Below are 27,637 nucleotides of genomic sequence, written 5' to 3'. Positions count from 1 at the left end.
GGTGTACAGTATTAAGGTTAGAGCATCACCAGAATATGTGTTCCCGCAGATAAGTAACTTGTTCTTCTGATAGATACCTCTAACCGCAGATTCTTCACCTTTAGAATAGATGCTAATGCAGTACCTTCTAAAGCGGAGAGACTATGGAGTGTCTCAGATCAAAAAGTCTTGCAGGATTGAACAAGTAAAATGCGCTTCCTGTTGGACCAGGCTGTCAAGGCAGTTGTGCTTCATGAAAGTGTGTACTAACACCCATGATGCCGAATGACAGATTCCCAAAACAGGAATTCTGCACGCCAATGCAGTGGTGGCAGCCTTAGCCCTGGTGGAATGGGAACTCAGTTCTTACAGAGGTTGCTTTTTGGCCAATGCATAGCAGATCATAATGCAGAGGAAACGGTCCTTTTCTACACCGCATTGTCTTTCCTTGATGCACAGAACTCTACAAACAGCTGACCGTCCAGCTTGTGGTCTTTAGTGCAATCGATTTAGAAGCATAAGGCCTTTTTGGGGTCCAGCCAATGTAGTCTATCTGTTGTAATGATAGGTCTTGTTTTCTGCTATGCCTTCAATGTGTACAATGTTTCATGCTGTAAGTTCTGTTGGAACCCCAGTGTGTTTGTGAGGTTCCATCTTCGGCAGTTGCCCCGTGTCTGGTGAAGGGAAGATAACGTTATTACTAGCTTTGCCATTACAAGCGGTTGGCAACGTTTTCCTTTGGTGTGATGTCTCCATCACAACATTATTGGCGACGATTGCCAGCTACAAAGAGAGACACCTGTACCAGTAAACTTCATTACGGTTTGGGGCCAACACCAGAGACGCGCTACCAGTGACATTGCCATTCGTGTATGGTGTATTCCTACTGCTTCAGGCTAGGGACAAAGACTACTGACTAAAAAAGGCGATCAGCAGCAGCTGCCACATAGGACACCCGTGGTGGAGCGAATTGTGTGTGAATAAACTTCTGGTAGTGTATTGCGGCCTTGCCAGCTAGAGCACTGTCCGTGCAATTCCTTTGGCACAGACAACAAGTTCAGCTGCGCGTATTGCGTGTGCCTATCTGAGTGCCCCACAGAATGCCGGCCTTCATTTGCCAGCTTGTACCAGAGCCACTCCTCTCTGTTAATATCCGGCAAGCCAAATTACCTTCATTATACCTCTTTTCCTGTGCTTTGCTCCTGTCTTTCCCTGCAGTGCTAATCAGAGATTTGTGTCACTGCCCCTGTGACCGTTAGAATAATCATGTTTGCTACGGCACATTTTGGGTTTGTTAGAAGCGGTTAACCCTTAGCCACTGCACACCTTGGATGTACAGAAGGAAGTTAACCCTGTATGTACTGAAATAAGTTATTTCTTCTGTGAACTGTGCAATTTCATGTCATTATGCCTTTTACGTCTAAAGTAATACCATCTTCTTTTTTAGCTCATCATGGTCAGCTGTCTATCCGGTGGGACGAGTGGACAGATCTATTTGACAATTATTTAGTAGCTCTTGATGGCGTGGAGTTTGCAAGAGGAAGAAAGCATTGTGATTGGGCACCATAGGAAAGCGCACCACATACTTATGTTGCCTCAAATGCTTGGAAATGACAATCAACCAATAGGGGATGTACTTAAAGAGGCTACGTTGCGCCTGGAGAAAAAGATTTGCAAAAGAATAAGACATTGAGTTGTCTAGATACAAGTTTTGCACAAGGCCACAAAAGCCATGGGAATCACTGGAGGGCTTTGTTTCTGGTCTGTGCGAACTCTCAGTCAGGTGTAAGTTTGGTCAAATGACGGATAGGCTAATCAGAGACAAACTTATTGTTCATTGTCAAAACAATTAGATCTAGGAACATCTGTGGGCTGCCAAGAACGATGCAATTAGTATCGCGAAAGTGGTGGAAGAATCTTGACAGTGCATGAATGTGATGAATAAGAAAGATTCAATTGTCGAGGAAGGAGATGCTGCAGTTCCGGGGAAAAAAGATTAACGAAATTCGTCAGGAGCAACCAACAAGTACAACAAGTCTCAGAAAGGGACTAAACAAAAAGAGTGCTTAAGGTGTGGAAGTGCAGTACATTCCAGTGATTCCCATTTTGCGGCAAACAAGAAGTGTGGGCATAAGGGGCATTATGCTTGTATGTGCAAATTCAATAATAGCAAAGCACCCGTAGAAGTGACAGAAGAAACGGAGTTGGAGTACTGGAATGAAGATCAAGTTTTGTTGGTTCATCCGAAATCAGAGGAAGTGGTAAAAAAATCAGACCAAAAGCATTGTTTGGGATTCTGGGCAAGCATGTGAAGATAATGGTAGACACTGGTTCATTGTACACCATTGTTCTGGAAAAGATGTGGAGGGAGGAGTGGCCACAGACTGCCTTGTTGCCTTAAGACATCAATCAAAGAGGTTACTAAGGTGGAAGAATAGATGTGTTGGAGTATTTTTCTAAGCTTGATCTGAAAAGTGCTTACCACCAGATCAGACTTCATGAAGAGTTCAGAAGTCTCATGGCATTTGTCACACTGGAAGGCAGGTTACAGTTTACCAGGATGCCTTTTGGGATACCCTTGGCTGCAAGCGTTTTCCAACAGATAATGTCTGAGATTATAAAAAAACTATAGAAAACTTGACCTTCTTTCAGGATGACATCCTGGTCTTTGGAGAGTCTGTGCGAGAATACAACAATGTTTTGAGGGCAGTGTTAAACAGACTAAGGGAAGCAGGTCTCACGTTGAGGAAGGATATATGCAGATTTCAGGAAGAGGAAATTGATTATCAGGGGCATACCATTTCCGGGAAGGGGGTCAAAACTAAGGAAGATGTTTTTAAAACCATCAGATCCTCGCCTGTCCCTCGCGACAAGGACCAGCTGCAATCCTTTATGGGTTTGAGTGAGTACTATTCCAAATGTGTAAGCAATTTTGTGAGGATGGCAGAATGATTACAAATGTTGTTGCAGAAGGGATGTACATTCAGTTGGGGTGATGTGCAGCAAAAGGCATTCGATGTTGTGAGAAAAGAGGTATTTGAACCAGGAATTCTATTTCCTTGCGACACTGAGTGCAGACATATTTTAATGGTGGATGCAAGGGCTTGCAGTGTGGGAACTGTATATTCCCAGAAACATGGAGGCAAGGTGAAGACTATGGCCTTTGCATGGTATTCCTTAAACTGGAGCAAATACAATTATTCGGTGATTAAGCGTGAGGAGTTGGATGCAGCATGGTCGGTAGAACATTTAAGAACCTTCTTGTGGGGCTTGGAGTATTGTATTTGTACATGTCAGAAGCCTCTTCTCAAGGTGCTGAGCCTGGGATGGGCCGGAAAGGTGTCTGCCAGGTTGGCAAGGCTAGTGTCCAGGTTGCAAAAATATCATTACAGGGTTGAGCACATAACAGGTTGGAAAAATGAGCAGCCGGATTGCTTATCATGCTCGTCTTTGGAAAGGGCAAAGGTTGATGGACAGGGCATTTTGGCTATCGAACAGGAAGGTGCAGTGGTGTCATTGTGTGATGTGGAAGAGTGTGTTGGAGGAACCTTGACAGTGGAGGAATCGATGAGGAGCATGGAATGCAATAGATTTCTCGGAGAGGTGGAAAAAAATGGCATGGAGTAGGGGTCGGAGAGAAAGCACAGTGGCTTTTTCTGTACGACCATATGTACATTTTTTGGTTGAATTGACCCTTGCAGACAAAGTGCTTATTTATGAGTAAACACAAATTTGTAATCACACAAGCAAATCCTGATAGGAATTGTCCCCCTACGCACAGCGTTGTGGATACCCAAATAGGGTATAGAAAGTTGATAGAAAAAACGTTTTTTAGTCCATCATTAATTTTATTTCATTAATGATTGTAAATTTCAAAAGTTCATTTATGTGTTCAAGAAATCGATGCAAAAGATATATCCAAAATGCTTATTTATGTATCCCTATGCATTTCGGGCTATCCATAAGCCCTTCTTCAGGGGAAGAGTCTAAACAAAGAAACAAATAAACGGACTGAGTATGGGGAGCATATCTCCACAGACTACATCATGTCAATAGTGCTCATTAGTATCCTGTCTATCGGGCGTTATTGGTGATCGTGAAGGTTCGGAGTGATGTTAACCTAAAGATGTGTTTAAATAAATAAGTTTTGTGTAATTCGTTTTGTTTTAAATACTCGCCGCCATCACCTTTTTAACCCTGCACCTCATAACTTGCACGTTACGTATGTTTTCCTGCAACACGAAACTTATTTATTTAAACACATCTTTAGGTTAACATCACTCCGAACCTTCACGATCACCAATAACGCCCGATAGACAGGATACTAATGAGCACTATTGACATGATGTAGTCTGTGGAGATATGCTCCCCATACTCAGTCCGTTTATTTGTTTCTTTGTTTAGACTCCTCCCCTGAAGAAGGGCTTATGGATAGCCCGAAATGCATAGGGATACATAAATAAGCATTTTGGATATATCTTTTGCATGGATTTCTTGAACACATAAATGAACTTTTGAAATTTACAATCATTAATGAAATAAAATTAATGATGGACTAAAAAACGTTTTGTTTCTATCAACTTTCTATACCCTGTTTGGGTATCCACAACGATGTGCGTAGGGGGACAATTCCTATCAGGATTTGCTTGTGTGATTCTTCTTCCAAACGCCCTGTGGTTCAGAGAGCGAAGCCCCAGCAGCACGCGACAACTCTACAAGCTTTCAACCTTTGTTGGTGCGTGTCTTATTTCTTTTTTCTTAAACACAAATTTGTGCCAATGGATGGATTGAAAGGAAAGAATATGGATCTAGCCCATGAGGGGCCTTCGGGACAAACCATGATGAGAAAAAAAGTGCGGGAACATTTTTGATGGCCTTGTATGGATGATCAAATTACTTCCTGGGTGGAGAAGTGGGGAGTATGAAAGGAGAGTGAGAAAAGACTGGAGAATGCTAGGTAGTCTGAAAGGGGTCACATTGAAGACCCTGGGTCACCATGGAGTTCGGTGTGGTTGGATTTTATAGGGCCTATGCATGGGATGAAAGAGAACATAAAAAATGCATTGGTAATAGTGGATGTACATTCCAGGTGGCTAATTGTAAAATGTATGAGTGAGGTGACCACCAGAAGTACCACTGACACGTTGAAAGGGGAGTTCTTGGAAGATGGGCCATCTCATGTCTTGATTAAGGATAAAAGGACACAACTCACATCACACGAAATGAAGGAGTTTCTGGATAGTTGTGGAATAAAACACCATCGCACAGCATTGTACAACCCTAAAGTTAATGGCAAGGTCGAGAGAGCCAACCGCTTGGTCAACAGTGCCATATCTATAAAAATGCAAAAGATGTTAAGGTGTTGGTTGATGACCTGTTGTTGTTCTACTGCCCCACAGCCCATAGTGTGACTAATGTTACAACATTTGTAACCCTTGACCCTGTCACCAGGTAGGTCGCCCCCTAGCCACCGCGTGGTCCTCCTCGTGCCGTGTGCTGTGCTCGAACCGCTTTTTCCTCTGTATCTCGCATTTGACTTGTGCCTGTGATTTTTGTCGTTCCCCGTTTGCCTTCCCGCCTCTGATCGCTGTTTTTCCTTTTTGTCATTTCTACTTTGTGCCTGTGACTTCGTCGCTCCCCATTTTTCCCTCTGTTATCTGTTTTATTTTTCCCTCGTTCCCCTTGCCTTCTGTGCCCTCCCGCTTCCCGCCGCTGCTCCCTGCGGCCCCGCCCCCGCCGTTCCCATTCGCCACCCCGCTCCCGCCTCCAAGCTGCTCCTCCCTCCCTCAGCCCCTCATATGGAGGGCGCACAGCGAACGCGCAGCGGACGCGTGCAGCGGGAGCGCCGATTGTGCGCCGAAGGCAAGCCCGTCTGCGCCTGGACCGCACTCAGCGCCAGGACCCCTGGCCCCCGAGGATGCCAGCCCACGCGACGGACCGACGACGCCGCCACCCTCAACGCATTCAAACCTGGCCGGAACCCCGCCTGCTACCGAGCCACCCCGAAACGCACCCACGGACCCTTCACCTGCCAAGCCTGCAAGTTCACCTGCATCCGGACCCACACCGCACCCGACAAGCCGAGCACCAGCAGCAACCACCTCAAGTGCATCCTGCTCAACACCCGCTCCGTCCACAGACACGCCGTCGAACTCTGGAACCTGCTCGACACAACATCACCAGACGTCGCCTTCCTTACAGAAACCTGGATGAACGCCTCCTCAGCGCCTGACATCGCCATAGCCATCCCGGACGGATACAAGATCACCCGGAAGGATCGTGTCAACCAGACTGGAGGAGGCATCGCCATCGTACACAAGAACACCATCCGCATCACGACCAACCCCGATGACACCTTCACCGCCGCCAAACACCTCCACTTCCAGATACACACCGATCCCAAGACCACCCTCAGAGGCACCCTCATCTACAGACCCCCGGGACCACGCACACAATTCAGCGAAGACATCGCAGACTTCATCAGCCCGTACGCCCTCCCCTCCGCTGACTACATCCTCCTAGGGGACCTCAACTTCCACCTGGAGAACAACAAGGACAACAACACCACCACCCTGCTGGACAACCTCGCCAACCTCGGACTCAAGCAACTGGTGAACACCCCCACCCACTACGCCGGCCACACGCTTGACCCAGTCTTCTCCTCCAGCAAGCACATCTCCTTCAGCCACTCCACCGGACTCCACTGGACTGACCACAGCTGCATCCACTTCAGCTTCAGAAGAACAATGACCCACCAACGCACGCAACAGATTCCTCGCAGGAGCTGGAGCAAGATCACCACCGAGCAGCTCACCACCTCCCTCCGCCAGAACCCTCCCGCCAGCACAACGGACCCCAACGAAGCAGCCAGCAACCTCACACAGTGGCTCATCAACTGCGCAAATGACGCACCACTGAAGAACCCTCCCAGCAGACCCGGCAGCAAGAAAGCCTCCTGGTTCACCGACGAACTCAAGAACTCCAAGAAGAACTGCCGCACCCTCGAGAAAGCCTGGCGCCACGACCAGACCACAGACAACATGACTGCCCTCAAGCACACCACCTGCAAACACCACCAGCTGATCCGCACCACCAAGAAGACAGCATTCACAGAACGACTGGACAACAACGCCCACAACAGCAAGGAACTCTTCAGCATCGTCAAAGAGTTCTCCAACCCCAGCGCCGGAAACAACAACATCACCCCCTCGCAAGACCTCTGCGACTCACTCGCCTCGTTCTTCCACCGCAAGATCGCCGATATACACAACAGCTTCCGCGCACCTACAACGCACCCAACCACCGAACCAACGCCCCCCACCACCACCCTCTGCGCCTGGACCCCGGTCAGCACCAAAGACACCACCCGCACGATGAACACCATCCACTCCGGATCACCAACCGACCCCTGCCCCCACCACGTCTTCAACAAGGCCGACTCCATCATCGCACCCCAACTCCGGGACATCATCAACACCTCCTTCAACACCGCCACCTTCCCGGAGATCTGGAAGCACGCCGAGCTCAGCGCCCTCCTGAAGAAACCAACAGCAGACCCCACCGACCTCAAGAACTACCGCCCCATCACGCTCCTCCCTTTTCCTGCCAAAGTCATCGAGAAGACCGTCAACAGACAGCTTGCCGCCTTCCTCGAGACGAACGGATCCTTCGACCCCTCGCAGTCCGGTTTCCGAGCCAACCACAGCACCGAGAGCGCCCTCATCGCAGCCACTGACGACATCAGATCCCTGCTCGACAACGGGGAAACAGCAGCCCTCATCCTCCTGGACCTATCTGCGGCGTTCAACACTGTCTGCCACCGCACCCTAGTACAGCGCCTAGGCAACATCGGAGTCCAAGAGAAGGCACTGGAGTGGATCATCTCGTTCCTCACCGGAAGAACCCAGAGAGTCCGCCTCCCCCCGTTCAGATCCGAGGCCACCGAAGTCATCTGCGGCGTACCACAAGGCTCATCACTCAGTCCAACCCTCTTCAACGTCTACATGAGCCCTCTCGCAGCCATCGCACGCAAACACAACCTCAACATCATCTCCTACACCGACAACACCCAGCTGATCCTTTCCCTCACCAACGACCCCGCCACCGCCAGAACCAGCCTGCATGAAGGGATGAAAGACGTTGCCGAGTGGATGAAGAACAGCCGCCTGAAACTGAACTCAGACAAGACGGAAGTCCTCATCCTGGGATCATCGCCCTCCGCCTGGGCCGACTCCTGGTGGCCGCCTGCCCTGGGCAGCGCACCCAAACCAACGGACCACGCACGCAACCTGGGCGTCATCCTGGACACATCCCTCACGATGACCAAGCAAGTGAACGCAGTCTGATCATCCTGCTTCAACACCCTGCGCATGCTCCGAAAGATCTTCCGATGGATCCCCACCGAAACCAGGAAGACGGTCACCCAGGCCCTCGTCAACAGCCGTCTGGACTACGGGAACACCCTCTACGCTGGAACCACAGCCAAACTCCAGAAAAGACTCCAGCGCATCCAGAACGCCTCAGCACGACTCATCCTGGACATCCCGCGCCTCAGCCACATCTCCGCCCACCTGAAAGACCTGCACTGGCTCCCCGTCAACAAGAGGATCACGTTCAGACTCCTCACCCACGCACACAAGGCTCTCCACCACTTGGGCCCGAAGTACCTCAACAGCCGCCTCACCTTCTACACACCCACCAGCCAGCTCCGTTCCGCCAGCCTCGCCCTCGCCTCCGTCCCAAGAATTCGGAAATCCACCGTCGGAGGAAGATCCTTCTCCTACCTGGCATCCAAGACATGGAACTCCCTCCCCACTCACCTACGGCTGACCCAGGATCACCTCTACTTCAGGAGACTACTCAAGACCTGGCTGTTCGAGCAGTAGCGACCCCCCCCACCCCTCAGCGCCTTGAGACCCTTACGGGTGAGTAGCGCGCTATACATATTTTGTGATTGATTGATTGATTAAGGATGCATAGGAGAAGGGAGAGCACTAAATTGATTCAGACTTGGTTGAATTGTTGTAGTCACTATAGGAAAAAAAGGCGAGGGGAAAATAAAAGACATTAGGGTGGAAAGAACTGGTAAAAGTCTGGTTAACTCTGGCAACTGGGTCAAAATCAAGCTTGGAAGGGTGTGTAGAGGTTTAAGTAAATGTTGGGGCCCACTCAAGGTAAGGAGAGTGTGTGATAGATATGGGGAACTAGAGAACGGCAAAAAGTGGAATAGGCGTAGGGTGGCCTTGTACCAAGTGGGAGGCACTGATGACAAAATCCAGTAAAAATATCAAGTGGGGCTCAAGAATACGGAGGTCGTTGAGGGGAGAGGTCATCATGAGAATGGTAGAGGGGATGGGTTGGTACAGTCGTGTAATAGGGCTACGTCTCTTGCAAGGGTGGCAGAAGGGCAGAATCATAGGACCATCAGACCACCTCATTATTTGGAAGGTTATCTGCAAACATTGTGAAATGCTTATTCTGCATGGTACTGTTCTCTCTGTTTTATTGCCTCTCAGTTCTTAGGGAAGCTACTGTGTTTTAGTTATTGCTTCAAGTTTTGTTTTTCATTATTATCAGCTGTTGTGTGGAAAGGGAGGGGAAGTGTTGTAATGATATGTCATGTTTTCTGCCATGCCTTCAATGTGTAGGATGCTTTCTGCTGTAAGTTCTGTTGGAACCCCAGAATGTCCTTAGTGCCATCTTCATCAGTTACTTCGTGGCTGGCAAAGGGAAGTTCATGTTGTTACTGGCTCTGCCATTTAAAGTAGTTTGAAATGTTTTCCTTTGATGCAGTGTTTCCACGCATAAAGGTGTACATTGCACACATTTGGGTGCAGAATCCTGCCTTGCTGCTGTGACAGAAGATCCTTCTGGAGTAGTAGCTGGCCCAATTCAAAGTCACTATGATGACTCGGTCCTAGGCATTCCTGATCTTCAGAGTTCAGGGCAGGAGAAGCAGAGGAGGAAAAGTGTATAGGAGTCCAATGGCCCCTGTAGCTGCAATGCAACCCCTAGACTGCAGGAGAGGGGGTCTTAGAAGAACAGCACCATTTGGGGTCTGTACAGTGCCTGCCTGATCCCATATCCGCAACCACGAACAGACTGGATTGTCTACTGCCTCAGAAAGTCCAAAACTAGTGTGAAACTGTCTTAGAGGACAGGAGAAGCCTAAAAAATGTGCCGTAGCTCGGCTTTCCTTAAAACAATCTAAGCAGCAATCAGGTTTTACACCAAAGAGGCAGGGTCCATCAAAATGAATGCCCATAAGGGAAGGTGCACATCTCCTGAAAACCCTGTAGAGAGAATCCAATACATGGCGACCGAACATCACATTGGTGCTGCATGGTCGCCCCCCACAATTGGTCACATCAAGGCCAGCACAAATGATGTATTTGGCTGTATCCTGACCATCCTGAACAGTCTGAGCCAGGGAAGCCCTACATTTTTCCAGAACTGCCGGCAAGATCTCTCTGGCCATGTCCTAGATGGCACAAATATCAGCCCAGTAGGCAAACTGCCTTGACTGACCTCAAGGCCAGGCTGTTTCCTGAATGTCACATTCATCTTTGATTCCATGTCCATGGGAATCATAGGGATAGTGGAAGCCTAAACCAAACTCTATGGAGTAGGACATAAAGTAAGAAAATCAGGATCACATGGAGCAAGTTTGGAACAAGTGCCCAGCAGTGAGAGCTTTGTTGAATGGATGTAAGGGCTCAGATGAAGCAGGCCAAGGTTGCAAGACGTCCATAAAGACAATAGTTTTAACTTCAACAGAAGATATTTCTAGGTCCAGCACCTCAGCTGCATGTCGAATCACCACTGCAAAGGAAGCACACTCTTTCTGGGAAACAATAAACCTGTATTAAGGTATGTATCAAGCCAACTGATTGCCGATATATAAACTGTCATCATAGTGCTTGGACACATCTTCTCCATTATCACCACTGTCATCTCCAGGAGGTAAACTTTGGTCGTCATCTGAACTAAAAAGGTGATGGAGCTACTGAGGAATACTCTATAGTAGTAGCTGCATGATGTCTGAATCACGGTATACCAAAACCGAATGCTGTAAAGTTGATTCGGAGGATGACTTCGGTTGGAATCAAGATAGATTTGGTTCAGGGTTGGACAGCGAAGTCTGCTCCGCATCCTCCTCCAGTGACGTCAATAAAAAAAAGAAGGACCTGCATAGTACTCAAAAGTCAGTGTGGAACCCAAGATTGGTTCTAGAGGCTCAGACAGCATAAAGGACAGATCTGCCAGTAGTAACCCGACTGGAGGACCCTGTGAATCCTTGGGGCACAAAAGCACGCCAGAGGGAGCTGGAAGAGTGCAAAAAAATACAGCATGGCATCCTTAAAGTCTTTGACTTGCAGCAGCAATGCAGATGGCTGTGAGAACTAGGGGTGCATCAGGATCAATTTCAGAATAGACTCCTCCAAGCGGGGATTGGGAGTGAAACATATTGGTATCCTGACGCCATCACAACTTGCCTTTTGACTGAAAGTGGTGGGATGTGGTTGAGGGCCACTTTGTACTTTTGTGTTGCCTTTGTGTCTTGAACTTTGAATTAACAGATGATTTCAAGCATGAAGAAAATCTGTCTTAGGACTGGCCTCGATAGTGGGAGAGGGTCTTCACCCTCAACTTGGAGCGGAACTTAAACGAGGCCTGTGACTTCTTTTGATGTTAGTGAAGTACAGCCTTGCCTCACGATACCGGATCACATTTGGGTGCATGAAAAAACACTCCACATGACTTGGAGTTGTGCCCCGAGCCTACCCAAGGAACAACTTGTTCAGGTCCATCACAAACATATGCTTCTGACAACCACATCATTGTTTGAACCCTGTAGTTTCGGTGTAGACATCGTTTTCTTGCACACTGGATACGAAATTGACAAGGCTTCAATAGGAGTGGAGCTCCAGATCCACATACAAAGGTGTGGAAAGAAAGGAATCTACGTTAGTGCACAGGGGTTGCACTTATATGCGGCTTCCCCGAAGCCAACACAGAGCCACATGGCACCACCCAGCTGTACACAGGAGCAATTGCCAGTTTCAGCCTGGGGATATTCTAAAGGTGAGGAATCTGTGATTAGAAGTATCCATCAGGAACATATGTTTGTAAACATCATATCTTGGAACTTATAACAAAAAGAAGGTATGAATGAAGTGCCTTACAAGATGTAGGACACCTTACTCAAAGACGTCCAGTCATTAGCTGCAAAACACCATTGTTTGCATTTCGAGCTTGGCCAAAGCATAGCGAACAAACTTCAAAATCAGTTGGATGGATACTTGCAGGTCATACCAAGTGGCACCCTAAAGCTAATTGTCAGCGAACGCTTCCCATAAAAACTTATTTAGCGCCAATTTCCAAACATAAATGCTATCTTTGATCTCATTCTGTCATTACAGATTGAGCTGATCATACAAAATTGTCAAAGTAAACAAGATTTGTAAACGCACTTACATGGTGCGTAGAACATCACCAGCATCGGCCGGTCTTCCTTTTTTAGCAGTCTTCTGAAATCCTAGGATGTACAAAATAAAAATGTAATCATTGCACAAAAAAACATCTACTTTAGAAGCAGTTTATCGACAATTAGAGAAGTCAAACTGTTCTAAAGAAATCTAGGTAAACACCTCTTTTAATAAAGAGTATTTATTGAAGAGCACCACACAAGCGTGGTTCCTTCCCAGCTGGCCAGGCATCAACTGCCACCAGTTGGAATGTCACCACGTAACAACATCATTTAGAATCCTACAAAGGTTCTAACCCTACAGAGTACTACACCAATTCAATACAACACATCCCCTTCCCTTCTATAAATAATAAACTTGAAGAAAATAAATGCTACAGCTGCACCTATAAATAACTATGGACAAATAAAAGGATCACTTCTTATACCACTAAGAATTGGACATTATCATACACATACACATTTAGAACTTACATAATTCTGTAAATACCCTTGTGGTCTACAATTTCGATAACATCTTTCTGCCATGATATGTGGCTCTAATGTGATTTCCACCATACTCCTAACGTTGGAATCCCCACCACCGCCACCACCACCAAGGGAGGAGTTCACCAAGCTTCTACTTGAATACAAATCATCATCTTTCATTAGCAATAATACACTACCGCCTTCTTCCCTTTTCTTATTGCACTCTCATCCTCTCGGGAATAAATCATCTCTTCTGCGATTCTAATGCTCACCATTATCTTGTACCACATAGTATTGATAAACATGTTTTAACTTTAAAAGGACCCATACGTTTTGACAATCTCTTCTTCGCTCTTCCAGACTAAACCTGTACCCAATCACCCACTCTTATTGCAGCCTTTCTCGCACACCATTCATTAACACAGATTTGTCCACACTCCCACCATTCACCACACACTCCACTAACCATGATAGGACCAATTTTGAATAAGGACACCTTATTTGCATCACTTCAAAAGGGGATTTTTTGAGTGCTTCGTGTATAGTGGTGGGATATGCTCAAACCACGTCATTCACCATCTTGCCTACATCATAACCATTTGCAAATGCCATTTGAATAGTACCCTTAACTAACTGATTGGCACGTTGCACTATGCCATTGGTGTGTGGGTTATACAAAGAAGTACAATCGATTGTGTGTAATGCCCAACAAGGACGAACATGTCTGCATCCCAGCTGAAGTAAGTTAAGTATTTCTGAACCCAAGAAGTAATTTTTTCATCTAAACCTGGCCACCGAAACTGCATCTGCAGCCTTTTTTTGTCAAACTCCCAAATCTATCTCATGAGACAATGAAATAAATGTAGGCCTTAGCCCAGAGGTGGCATGAACCTTTCACCTCTCATGAGTAGACTCTTAACACACAAAGTTATCTCAACTAAAATGTTAATATATAGATTTACTGAAAGCAAAATACAACTCTTTCTTCTGCCCCCCCTACGACCAACAGCTGTACAACGTCTCTTAATACATATATAGGGGTACCAGAGAGAAAGCGTGATATAAGAGCACGCAAATTACTTGGTCAGAACATTACTGAATGTAGAATTCATCATGTTTAATAAAGCAAACACTGTCATTGAATCACAATGTGCTATTCAATCAATTCAAATTTTACAACATAAAACGCATTAAAGCCCCAAGAACAGAAAAAAGGGAAGGGAAAAGAGAGTGTAGGGTGTGGGATTCACCAAAGCTTTGTGATCAGAACATAGGTCAAACGTGGTTCTCCATAGGTCAGTTGGAAAACACCCTGCTTCCCATGAAGCTGCTTGGGCTTCCCTCCCAATTATCAAATAGTTCTCTAGAAATCAATGAGTGTCTGGGTTGCAAATGCCACCGTTTTCCCTATTCCCATGTCTCTGAGAAATAATGGCTTCTATGCCAGTGGCACTGGCATCCACAGTAAGAATACATTTCCTTTTGGTATCAAATGATACTAAAATTCAAGCTTCACAAATCTCTTCTTCTGTGACCTCAAACCACTTCAATTGCTCATTGCTTCTTGCAAAATTGCATCCTTTTCTAATCAAAGATCTAAGGCGTTCCTTTTGGAGGCACGTTGTCCACAAATTTTGAGCAGTACTCAATTAGCCTCCTAAAGGATCTCAAATGGTCTTTGTCTGAGGGAGCAGGAGCTAGGTTAATCGCTCTCACCAAGTCTAGAATAGCAGTAGCGGCCCGTCGCTGCAAAAGTGGCGAGCGGGCTGGAGGAGGGAGGTGGGTGGTTCGGGGACAAAAAGAAATAACATAGCTGAAGGCCGCTGCTACCCGCTGTGTCACGCACTTCCAGTCGTCTAATTCTGGGCACATGCTCCCAGTCTGTACTGCAGTCAATCCTGATGCTACATGAAAGCAGCATCAGGATTGGCCTGAATGCTGTCAAATTGCTCTCCCATGCACTCCGGGAGCCTGTGCCTGCTCTCCAGCGCACTGTAACAGTGCCAAAACCCCCCCACCAGCAGTATCATCCCCCTGGACCCGCCCCCAAGACTCGTCAGAGTCCTGGGGGATTAAACTTTTAACTATAATCAAACAGGTTTAAAACCAGCTTTACTATCGTTTTGAGGGTGGTGGCTGGGGGGGGGTGGCAATCCTCCGCCCTAATGGAGGGGCCGCTGCTGTAGTATAGTCTAGCCAAGTAATATATCCCAAATCATCAATTTCTTCTTAAAAAGATTTACGCTTACTCTTTCCTAAATTAACACCCATCTCGGCAATTTTGTGTAACACCTGCCTGAGCACCAAATTGTGTTCATCAACAGTTTCCCCAACAACCTGAATATTGTCTTGGAAATACACTATGTTCTGCATTTCCTTAAAAGTTTCACTCATCATGCGTTCCAAAACACTAAATGCCGAAGCCAACCCAAACGGCACACAAGTAAATTGGTACGTCCCTTCCATTTAATAAAAAAAAAAAAAAATTTTTTTATTGCAGCAGGAATACATGTACAACCTGGTACGTCCCTTCCATGGTAATGAAAGCAGTAAGTAATTTGAAATCTTCATGAAGTTTAATTTGATGGTAAGTTCTTTTCAAATGTACTTTTCAAAAAAATACTTGCCTCCCTTAAGTAATAACACCAACTAATTATTATTATTTATTTATGTATTTATTTTCAGGGTTTTGTATAGCGCAAACAAGATCCTTAACAGATCTCAGAGCGCTTCACATACATAAGCAAAGAAGGAGAGAAAACTTTATAGGGCAATTTGTGCAAAGTAGAACAATACAAACAGAGTAAAACAAGGGAGGGACAAACAGGCCAACGGAGTTTGCAGAGTTTATGTTCAAGTGAATTTAGCCAGGAGGATCGCTTTGACTTCTTTTTTGAAGGATGCAGTGGATGAGATACGTCTGGTTTCTGGGGGGAGGGCGTTCCAGATCCTGGGGGCCATCCCTGAGAAGGAGCGTTTGTATATTTTTTTCTTGTGGAATCTTTGTGGTTTCAAAAGGAAAGTTTCTGCGCTTCTTGTGGCTCTTGAGCCTCCGGAGATTGTCAGTTTCTGAGCGATGTAACTGGGCGAGCTGTGGTGAAATGCCTTGTGAGTGATGCAGGCGATTTTCAGATGTATTCTAGCTTCAAACGGTAGCCAGTTCAGCGATTTTAAATCAGGAGCGATGTGTGAGCGTTTTTTTGAGCCAGTTATGAGCCTTGCTGCAGCATTGTTGAAAGGGGGAGGCCACAGAAGGCGCTGCTTCCGTAGTCAATCCGGGGGATATCTAGCGCTTGGACTGCAGTTCTGAAATCGTTGGCTGGGAGGAAGGGTTTCAGTTTCCTCAAGGTATTGATTTGGAAATTAGCTCCCTTGGTTGCATTACTGATATGTCGTTGCATATTCAGATTGGAGTCGAGGGTGATACCTAAGGATTTTGCCGAGTCTACAATGATAGGTTGGACATTGAATGCAGTGAGGTGTTACAGCCTATCCCGGACTTTGAGGGAGTCCGGGATAGATCCTTGTTTAAGAGAGCTATTAATGATTTTGGTCCAGAGCGGGAGAAGCCATGGGATGAGGTCCTTTACGGCGTTTGCAGGTAGAGGGTCCGAGAGGTGATTGGAGGGCTTCAGGGTACTAAGGATCTTGCCTATAGATTCTTCCGTGAAGGTATCAAAAGGTGCCCAAGTAGCATTGTTTTTTAGTGTGATGGGTGCTTTGCTGATGGGGTTGGAGTGTAGGCTTAGATCAGCGAGGATATCCTTCTTGATGTTATCTGTTTTTAGATTGAAGAAGGTAGCGAATTCTTCACAGGATGGTAGCTTGCTGGTTGTGTTATGTATTCGCTGTGGTTCGTCTTTGGATTGAGTTTTGATTAGGTCGAATAGTTTTTTGGGTCGTTTTTTTGCTTGGTTTAGTTGATGGCTAAAGAAGTCCGCTTTTGATCATTTGATTTTCCTGAAATAAGCATTTCTTAGAGTAGTGAGGGGCATAGCTGATGGAGTGGATCTCCAGATACGTTCTGCTAGTCCATGTCTTGTCTATCATTGTTAAGTAGACTGTCGTACCAAGGTTTTGAGCTTTTGGAGAAGACTCTCTTTAGCTGAAGGGGGGCAACTTCGTTGACTATGGTGGCCATTGAGTTGAGATAGTGATCGGTGAGGGCCTGGAAGTCGTCGTTGCCGATGGGGGATATGAGTAGATTATACCTGGGAGAGGGATTGAGATTCTTCAGGTCTATTTTCCAGACCTTGGGTTTGTTGGATTGGGCTGGGTAAAGTTTCATATGTTCATTGATGAAAAATGTGATAATGTGTGGTCGGACCAGTCACAAGGTTGGATTGAGTCTAGTTGGATGGCGTCACCTTTGGAAATAATGAGGTCCAGGATAGAGCCTTTGTTGTGGGTGGGGCTGTTGCAGATTTGGGTACGGTCTAAGGTGTTAAGGACATTTTTTAGACAGTTAACCACCGAGTCATTGTGATCGTTCCAGTGAAGGTTGAAGTCGCCGAGGAATATTTGTGTGTTTTGTCGACCCAAGTTAGTTGTGATCAAGTCCATGAGGTGTTCAGCGAATATGAGGTAAATATTATGTAGAGAACATACTGGATTGCCCTCACTGTTGACATCAAGGCAAAAGTGTTCACAAGAGGAGAATATAGGGGAGATGGCTGTGGTCACTGAAAGGTTGCTGCGATGGATGCATGCTATTCCACCTCCTGTCCTGCCAGTCCTGTCTAGTCTGGTGATGTGGTAGTTGGGAGGAACTAGAATGTCGAGGAGGGGGAGGAGGATTCTGTTAGCCAGGTTTCAGTGAGTATGGTAAGGTCTAGGTCATGAGCGATAATGAGGTCGGCTATGTCAAATGCATGTCTGAGGGCAGATCTGCAGTTAAGTAGAGCGCATTTGAGCCGTGGGGTAGTGAGGGAGGCGGAGGGGTCCAGAGTGAGGGTGACTTTTTTCAGATTGTTAGAGATGGTGCCTCTAATATTTTGAGTGGGGGGCCTGTGTGGGTTGGAATGGATGGTGGGGATGGGAAGGTGTGTGTCAGCTGTGTGGGTCATGGGAGATGATTCGTAGGAGTGCAGGAGGGCACGAATGTCATACCGTGTCAGATGATTGATGCATCGGCGAGGGCGGCTGAGAGAGTTATGGGCAGGAATAGAAGTCCAGTGGGGGGGTTGTATATGTGTAAGTGTGTGGGAGGGGTGGAGCGTTTGTGGGATAGGCGGTTACTAGCAAGAGAGGGGTGTCTAAGTTGACTAGCAAATAGTACTTTCAAAGTTTGAAGCTCGTCTTTAATTTGGAGAAGGGTGGTCATAATCTTGTCAAGGGGGGTTGGGAACGGTAGTAGTGGGGGTAGTACAGTGAGGTAAAGGTTGAGGAGAGATGGATCGGTTCCGTGTGAGAGCTGAGAGGTGCGTGGAGAGAGTGTGAGTGGGAGGTGGATAGAATGTTGAGTATGTGTTAGGTGACGGTGTGTAGGAAGTTAGGGTGGGAGGTGGAGGGAGAGGAGGTGAGGTGGGGGTTTCTGTGGTGGGTAGATAGGTGACTATCGTGGGGGGGTGAGGGGGAAGTGACAAGGTAGGGGAGGGTGGTAAGGGAGGGCGGGGGGCTCGAAGGGGAGTCGGAGGAGGGGGAGCTAGGGGTGTTACGGGCGGATGGGGGACAGGGGGTGAAGGAGAGCGGGGTGGCAATGTGGGGGGGTGGGTGTGGTACGAGGGGGTTGGTGATGTGAGAGGCGGAGAGGGGATTAGGTGTGAAAGGAGGGGGGTTGAGATGGGGGACAAGGTGGTGGGGGCAGGTTGGGGGGGCAAGGTGAGAGAGGGGGGGTGTAGGTGGTGTGAGAGGAGTAGGGGAGGTGGGTGTGGGGGGGTGCCGGGTGGTGATGTGGCTGGATGAGGGTGGTCTCAATGTAGGAGGCGTGGGGGTGGTGATAGACTGGGGGGGGTTGGTGTAAGAGGAGGAGGGGTGGTGATATAGGAGGGGGGCTGTGTGGGGAGAGGAGATGTATGTTGCAGGGTGGCATGAGAGGTTTGAGGATGGCGCGGGGTACCGTGTATCCAGGGGAAAGGGGGGGTGGGAGGGTAGGTGGGAGGGTAGGTGGGAGGGTAGGTAGGTAGCTGAGTAGGTGGAGGTGAGCGAGGAGGAGGGGGGCTAGGTGTGAGAGGGGTGAGGTGGGGATAAGGTAGAGGGAGGGTGGGCTAGATGTAAGGGGAGGGGAGGTGGAGATAGTGGAGGGGGGGCTAGAAGAGAGAGGAGGCAGGTTGGAGATTGAGGAGAGGGGACAGATGTGAGAGGTGGTGAGGTGGTGAAAGCAGGGGGGTGGTTAGGTGGAGAGAGGGGATGCGTGTTGTAGGGTGAGGTAGTGGGGTTGAAGGTGGAAGGCGTCTCTGGGCGTTCTGGGGTCTGGAGGGTTGGGGGTGGGATAGTGTGGGACTGAGTGGAGGAGGGAATGTATTGGGTGTTGAGAGAGGCGGTAGGTTGGAGAGGGGTCAGTGGATTGGCCACCTGCTCTTTAATGATGAGGAATATGTTGTTAAATAGGTTAAGACTACGATCCGTGGACTGGGTGAGAATAATTCCATTATTGTAGATAGTGATGGTGGCAGTCGCTTGGAAGAATTGTGAAGGAGTAATATACATCAGAAGACCATGAGTGGACTTCCTAGTAGAGGAGACTGTGAGTAAGGCTAGGAAGGCTTTCCTCCATTGTGCTCTGCGTTTAGTGTAGAAGATGATGTCGGTGGTCATGCGACCACTACAAGGAGAGAATTAGGGGTCTACAAAGGGGTTTCTGGGTGGGATTTCAGAAAGTTGTGCTTGAAGGTTTTAGCAGATTTTTTCGAGAGCTTGGAGGGGTAGTTGATTGTGTATGTGTGGGTGCCAGTGATCTCCATGGTGAGAAGCGTGGTGTAGGTGGGGTAATGTGAATGTGTAGAATGGAAAAGTATCTACCACATTATAATGATTCAACGATCTGAGTTCAATACAGACCCTCAAATAGCCATCGTCCTTTTTTGTAATAACACAGGAGCAATTCACCTAGATGCTTCTACTGACTCAAGGACCCCTTCCTCAAGCAACATTTTCATAACTTGACTGGATATGATATTATAATTACTTTCTGCAACCTATGTTGAACAGGTATCGCATCAGGCTTTAATACAATTCTATGCGCATATCCATTCGGTTCTTCAAGAATATCATCAAATTCACATCAACTCTTTGGAAATCTCATCAATAGAAATGCCCTCCACCGCCATAATTTGATTAGGAGCCCTTGAGTTAATTACAATGTGTCCATCACATTGATGTATTCAACCCAGTTTTGGGGGCCCATGGTCAGCTACATACACCTACCTTTCAATTTACAGTTTCTGAAATGAAATTTGTGCTTGCATAGACCCAATAATATCAATAGTTTCACCTTAATAACCTCCTGGACAAATATATTTAGGTTCTGATATTATTCCAGGACACTTATATTCAAAATTTCCATTTGGTATATTAGTATACATAGACCCTGAATCAACAATAATTTGAATTCACAGTTATTAATAGTCAAACTCTCTTTTGAAATGGAATGGAATTGGATTTGTAGAGCGCGTGGCTACCCGTGGGCGTCGCCGCGCTATGTGTATAGATTTTAGCAGAAGAACGGAAGCCTAGGGAAAAAGGAAGCTTTTTAGGAGTTTGCGGAATTTCAGGAGGTTGTCTTCTTTCCGAATATTGAGGGGGAGGGAATTCCAGAGCTTTGCGGCGTTGAGAGAGAAGAGATGTCCACCTGTTTGTGCTTTCTTTATTCTGGGAGTGTTTGCAAGATAGAGGTGGTCAGATCTTAATGCTCTGTTGGCTTTGTAGGGGGTGCTCAGGTCTCTCAGGATGGGGGGGGAGTGATCTGTGCATTATACACAGGGACTTAAATTTGATTCTTTCCGGTATTGGGAGCCAGTGAAGGGATTTAAGGGCGGGTTTAGCTGAGAGTCTTTTTGTTGTTCCTGTCAGCAGTTTGGCTGCCGAGTTCTGGATGAGTTGGAGTTTGTTTATGGTAGTCTCTGGGGCACCTAGGTATAGGGCGTTGCTATAATCCAGCCTAGAGAGGATGAGGCCCTGAATGAGGAGTTTTCTGTAGTGGGGAGGTAAGAGAGGGAGGATTTTCCGTGCGGTGCGGAGTAGACCAAAGCACATGCCAGCGGTTTTCTTGGCTTGGGTTTGGAAGGAGAGGTCTTGGTCGAGCCAGACGCCAAGGCTTTTAATTTCACTTTTTGGGAGGGGGGTTGATCCCATGCATGTAGGCCACATGGAGTTAAGGATGGATGTGGTTTTGTGGCCCAACAACAGTAGCTCAGTTTTCTCTCCGTTGAGTTTAAGGAGGGATTTATTCATCCAGCTAAAGGTTTCTGAGAGACAGGATCGTAGTTTCCCAGAGGAGTGGTCTGACTGATAGAGTGAGACGACCAATTGTGTGTCGTCTGCGTATGTGACCAGTTTGATCCCGAAAGGGGAGATGATGTCCTCCAGTGGGGACATGTATGCGTTGAAAAGTGTCAGGCTCAGGGACGAGCCCTGTGGCACGCCGCACTGGAGAGGGATTGCCTTGGAATGCACACTACATTCGGAGACCTGGAAGGTTCTGTTCTCTATGAAGGATTTTAGCCATGCAAGGGCTGAGCCCGAGACTCCCAAGCTGCTGAGACGTTGGATAAGGATACGGTGATCAATCGTATCGAAGGTTGCGCTTAGGTCCAAAAGGATCACAGCTGCTGAGCCTCCTGAGTCCAAAATCTGCCTTGCCTCCTTAACCACCGCTATCAGGGCCATGTCCGTGCCTTGGCCAGGGCGGAAGCCTGTCTGGGAGCAGCAAAGAAGTTCAACTGCTTCCAGGAAGGCGGACAGTTGTTGATTGGCAAATTTTTCCGCGACCTTGCTGATCCCTGGTAGTAGAGAGATGGGTCGGTAGTTGGACATCTCTAAGGGGTCTAGCTGGGGCTTTTTTAGTAGGGCTCTTACTATGGCTCTTTTCCAGCTTTGCGGGACGGTGCCTTGGGAGAGAGAGGAGTTGATTAAATTAGTAGCCAGTAGGGTGATGGTTGAAGTCACTAATTTCAGGATGTTGAGTGGTGCGGGATTGATTCAAGAATTGTGAGGAATCCCTCCCTGGTGATAGGAGTCAAGGTGCGGCGAGATATTTGGGGCAATGGGAGAACTAGGTTCTGGTGGCTGGTCTGTGGTTGGGAGGCTTTTTAGAATATTTAGAATTTTCGTTGAGAAGAATTCTGCAAGTTGGTTGCATCTGAGGCCTGAGGTGTCGGGGGTGGGGAGCGGGTCTGGAACTTTGAGGACTTCCTTAACAATACGGAAGGTCTCTCTGGATGAGTTTGTGAAGGCTCGAATTTTCTCATTGAAAAAGGCAGCCTGGGCAGCTTTGAGGGAGGTTTTGTAGGACCTGATGACTGCTCTATATTCAGATTTCTTGTAATTTGCCCAGTCTTTCCTCCAGGAACGCTCTAACTTTTTGCATAGCTTTTTTTGGTCCCTGAGTTCAGAAGTGAACCAGGGGGATTTTTCCTAATATTGTCCTGGGTAGAACTTGGTCGAGTGAGTTTTTTATCCAGAGTGAGAAATTTTTGTCCGCCACTAGGGGGTCCGGATCGTGTGTGGGGACTGAGAGCTCTAGTAAGCTTTTCCACTTATCCAGGGGGAGTTTGGACCAGGGTCTTTCTGGATTGCGTGTCGGCGGGGCTTGTGGAGTTTCATTGATGATTTGCCAGGTGAGCGGGATTAGGAAATGGTCAGACCATGGGATGGGTAATGGTTCCCTGGGTTTTAGAGCAGTAATGTTAGAAAATATTGGGTCTAGGAGACATGTGTAGCATGGGGGCTTTTAAGGAGAAGCTCGTAGGACTTTAGGTCGAGTGTTAGCTCGCTTGCCACTTTGTCTAAGGGGTCGAAGTGTAGATTTAGATCTCCCAGCAGTGTGAAATTGGAGGAAGTACTGGCTTGGGAGATGACGGTCTCTAGTAGCGAGCTGCAGAATTGCCCTAAGGCACCCGGGAGCGGTACAAGAGGAGACCTGAGATTGTTGTTGTGGGGGAGATCTGGATAATGAAATGAGCATTCTCGCAGTCTAGAATGCAGCTGTCTACTAGCCGGCAAGCAAGATTGTTTTTATAAATAATCGCAATCCCCCCACCTTTGCCGCTTGATATGTCGCGGCGCTGAATGAGGTATCCTGGGGCGAGGGCCTGGACTATATCCGGATCGGAGTTGGTGGATAACCATGTTTCTGTTAAGAACAGTATGTCTAATTTTAAGTCAATGCGCAGTAAGTAGATTTCCAGTGAGTGTTTAGGCAGGGATCTGCAGTTCAGCAGGGCCATGCTTATGCATGTTTCGACGTGAGGTGGGGTCTTTTTTGTCGAAAGGGAGTATTGTCAGAAGGCGCAGGGGCTGTGTGGTCCCTCTGGAGAGAGTGAGTGAAGGCATGCGGAGTTTATGGCCGGCCTCTATTGGAGGAGTGTATCACGCGAGTAGGTGATTGCAGCAGGTGGGGGGGGTGGGCAGGAGTTCCTGTCCCAGGACCCGGTCTGGCACGAACGGGCGCAGACGGGCTTATTTGGTCTATTTTTCCTTCTCTTCCCTTCTATGTCACTTCCAACACCCACAACTCTCTCCGCAGAAACATTAACAGATGATTCTTCAGACGCTACAGCCACCTTATTCATGATGCCCCCTTTCAAATTCTTGCACAATGACTTAATCGACCACCCTTTCTGCAAACTTTGTTCAGAGCAAAACAAGAATTTGAGTCTTACCCATGATTTGTACTGCTACACCTTTGATAATTTCTACTAAACTGTTAACGTGAAGCAGCACTTTTGATAGAGCGAATGGACCGCCGAAGGACCTCTGCAACCACTGGGGATCCATGATCCCTCGGCACTGTTGCAGCAGTGTGAGGTTGCAATATGCTGGAGGTGCACCTCCAAGCACATTATGAGTTTCCTCACCACCACAGTTTTCGTGGCGGTAAGCCCACCATGAAACTGCAGCAGTGAGGAAACTAAAGGGACCCTACAGGGCTCCCTGTTGCCTCAGGGCCATGGGGTGAATGCAGGGGTGCACATGGTGTCCCCTTGTTTGCATGCACTCCAGTTCCTGCACGGCATGGACTGCACCAGTCCATGCCATGTAGGAACCGGCATGTGGCATTCCCATTGCGGTGCCTCCTAAGACTCACCTCCTGGGACCGCCAAAGCACCTCCCACCAGACCAGGAAAAAACTCCTAATCTGGCTGTTGGTCGAGTTTGGCGGTGTGGGTGCGGGGCGTTGGTGTGGCGGCCCGCTCCCACAATGCCAAACTTATAATCAGACCATAAGTCTTCAATAATGGGTACACCAAACAATTCTAAATTAACATCATTCTCTGAACACACTAGCATACGTTGTAGTGTGATCTGATTTCATATTATTCTTTTTTTTTAATTATCAATGAACTAATCACAGTAAATACAGTAATGGACTATCTTTATTTCAATTTCCACTCCAAATAGGTTGCCATAAGTTTTTTTTCAACTTCCTTGAAATACTCACATCTTAAACACACGTTATGAATGGCTGCCCCACTCATCATAAGGAGCTGTAACCGGAGAATGCCTCTCAATAACGCTGCAGACTAATTTCAATGTAGTTTGTTTGCAAATTCATTTGATTTTGTTGTAAGGTCTCTTCCCCAACTCTTATCAGTAGACCTAAACACGAAATCAAAATCTTACCTAGTTTACACTGGCCTATAGTACGTTAATATTTACTGGCAGATGAACTGGCTAACATTCTAACAGTGACAGAAAAGGGCCTTCCCTGTTTGCTCAAAGCAGTGCCTGGTGTTGGTAAAGTAGGCTAGTTGTCGGTCTCTCCCAGACTTGCTTCTTAACAGAAGAATAACCCTCAGAGCAAACAAGCGAGTCACAATATCCATTTTTAGGTCTCGCGCCTAGTGTTGCAGTGCGCAGCGCGAGATCTCTTGTACGGGGTTCAGAAAGCTACCCGCACGCTTGTGCATGTGGTTTTGCTTTCCCCGTCTGGCATTGGCTTTCACGTGTGTTTAAAAAGAAACGGTGCGCGATTGGGCAAAGGCGGGCGCATGTCCCGCCTTTGCTCCGCCCATTTCCACCGGTGGCCAGCACGTGCAGCAGCGCGCGTTCACGTCGCCGTCACGCTCCCTAGCCCCCGCTCCTCTGTGGTGCGCGCACACCACTGGATTCCTTTCGTGCGTGATCTGATTTACTTTTCAAACGAGGACCCTGGCGTGATTTTTGGTCGTCACTGGAATGCTGTTTTTGCTTCACATTTGAGCATCGGGCTTCCCTAAAGAAGGATATGAACAATTATACAGGTGGGATGCACCAGGGATGTGAAGAAAGAACTGTGACCTCTCTTCCGCCCCCTCCCTCCTTCCCACCCTCTCAGCCTCCCACGGTATTATTGATTTGCTGTCCTCTGAAAATATTTGCACCTTCCAAAGTGCGCTCCTGTTTTTCTCTCCCAGTACATTTACATGTGCGCAGTTCGCAAGGAATGCCACGCGTATGTGTGCGCGTGCTTGCGGTGAAGGGAACTGGCGGCACTATTCGGTCATTTTTTCATGGACAACATTCTAGCAACTACCAAAAAACGCAATTTCTCCATAATCCAAGAAACCGCAAGTATGCAGTAGATAAGGAGGCGACCGACTACTCAAAAGTAAAACATGCAATCCAATGTTCAGACTGTGCTGGTCAATCAGCTCGCCCAGAAGGAGGGCCTTAACTGGCAGCCGGGCCTACATACACCAAAAATAATGCAATGCCGATGCAAAAACGTGGATTCAAAAACATCGGCTATCAAAATATCTGCAGCACATAACCATCCCCTTAAACACAGCACTGACTATTAATCCACAGTTTAGCAGGCACTTTGGGCAACTCCACATACTTTAATTTTAAAACCCAGAGCTGAGAAGGTTTGTCATGTTCTGCTGCTCCTAGCAATAACCTCCTAAAAGCATGAATAAATGTTCTAGAATGCATTACCATGCAGTAATTGACCTACACTATCTTCGCACACCCTCTTCGTCTTTGTATCCATAATGTGGGAGAAGGGCTATTATCTCTCGATCATGCCCTCTGAAAAGCTGATGCTATTGTCACACTCCTGTTCTTTGGCACCTGCCTCATTGCATACGTTAGATTAGAAAAATAGTTTGGAGAGAAAATGCGAGGTAAGGGCATTCACACACTTATATAATATATTTAAACAAGAGTGTTTTCGTATTACTCTAGATTTTCAGGTATGCTCCTGGAGTTTGGTGGTCATTACATTCGGCGAGATCTGAAGCCGTTGTGCGTCTCTCTGGGATCTTCGCTCGGAGGGCGAGCCGGGTTTAGGGAGACTGCTATGTTCCATGAGACGTTAGGGTTGGGGGTGATACCTTCCTGGTCCGATCATTATGGAAACCAACGAGTATCAAGCGGCAATTCCAGACGCCTGGAGGAGAGTTCTTCCGCAGTGCCAGCCATGTGTGGCCTGCGATAGCTCAGCGGGTGCATGCGCCTCCTGCATAGAAATGGGCACGGACACAGCCAACCCCGCAAGCAAAAAAGAATGGCCAATGTAGAAATCTGGAGGCTTTGAGACAGGCCACATCCTCTAATAACCCAGCAGTTGTGACCGAGTCAGTCACAGCCAGTTACTGGCTGACAACACGTGCCGCATTTCAAACACGTGCTAGAAAATTGCGTGGATGCAATCCGTATGCAAAATGTGACTATGTCCCAATCTGTCACAGAAAAAAATCCATGGTTAGATCAGCGTATTTCCTAAGAGGCATATCTATTGGTGCCGGACCGGGTCTACTCTGCCTTTCACCATTCAGAAGTCGATAAAATGAGTACCGTTTAAGTGACAGTTACCGTCCGTCCTGTAAGTACTAATAGTATTATTTTTATGTATTGTAACAAGGATTCTGTCCCTCCTCCACCTTTCACGGGGGAGGTCGGCCCTATTTCCTTCCATTATTCTTCTCATGGAATTCTGCATCCCACATGCCTGCTTATAACAAGCATTTGCAGTGCAATAGGTCTCGCATTTCTGAATGTTTGAGCTATTGGTGTTGCATTATTATTAGCAATGCCAATAGCTCAAACTTTGATAATGCGAGACCCCTTGCATTGCAAATGCTTGTTCTTCAGACAATCAGGAGTGTGCATCGCACATTCCTAAGCTTTTCTTGTCCTGTACAAATATTTTCTAGTGAAGAAAGATCCAACGAGGATGACTTCTGGGCCAAACTTCACTACGATTTTAAGGGAAATAACAGCGCCCAGTTCTGGTCCACAATAAACAAAATGTTAAATCCGAAAAATTGTGGAATAACATCCCACATAACCAAAACTTCGTGGGAATCTTTCTTAGACATACATTTCAACCAACAGGTCACTATAATAAGCAAGCCCCATGTTCCAATAGAGGTCCAACCCCCACAAATAACAACACTATGTGAATTCAAATTTAGAACTACTGCCGCTTTACTTAAGAAACTAATCTCCAAAGGAAGAAAAGATGGTGCAGCAGGGCCAAATGGAATTCCTCCGGCCCTCTTTAAAATGGAGCCGGAATATTGGGCAGAAACGCTGACTCCCCTTTACATGTCTGTCAGC

At 47.2% G+C, this 27,637-nt stretch overlaps 1 protein-coding gene across 1 annotated transcript in view; it reads right to left on the bottom strand.

Annotated features, from left to right (window-relative positions):
* The window catches only part of PDIA5 (protein disulfide isomerase family A member 5), a 1,081,671-nt gene that overhangs the window by 556,079 nt on the left and 497,955 nt on the right, over positions 1 to 27,637 (bottom strand). The window contains exon 7 of the mRNA XM_078682031.1: positions 12,457 to 12,517. Coding sequence (XP_078538157.1) covers positions 12,457 to 12,517 — 61 coding nt within the window. The remainder of the gene's footprint in view (positions 1 to 12,456; positions 12,518 to 27,637) is intronic.

Source organism: Lissotriton helveticus, chromosome 3_1, assembly GCF_964261635.1.
Source record: "Lissotriton helveticus chromosome 3_1, aLisHel1.1, whole genome shotgun sequence".
Lineage (NCBI taxonomy): Eukaryota > Metazoa > Chordata > Amphibia > Caudata > Salamandridae > Lissotriton > Lissotriton helveticus.
Note: the sequence above shows the minus strand (reverse complement) of the source record. Positions and strands in the feature narration are given on the sequence as shown.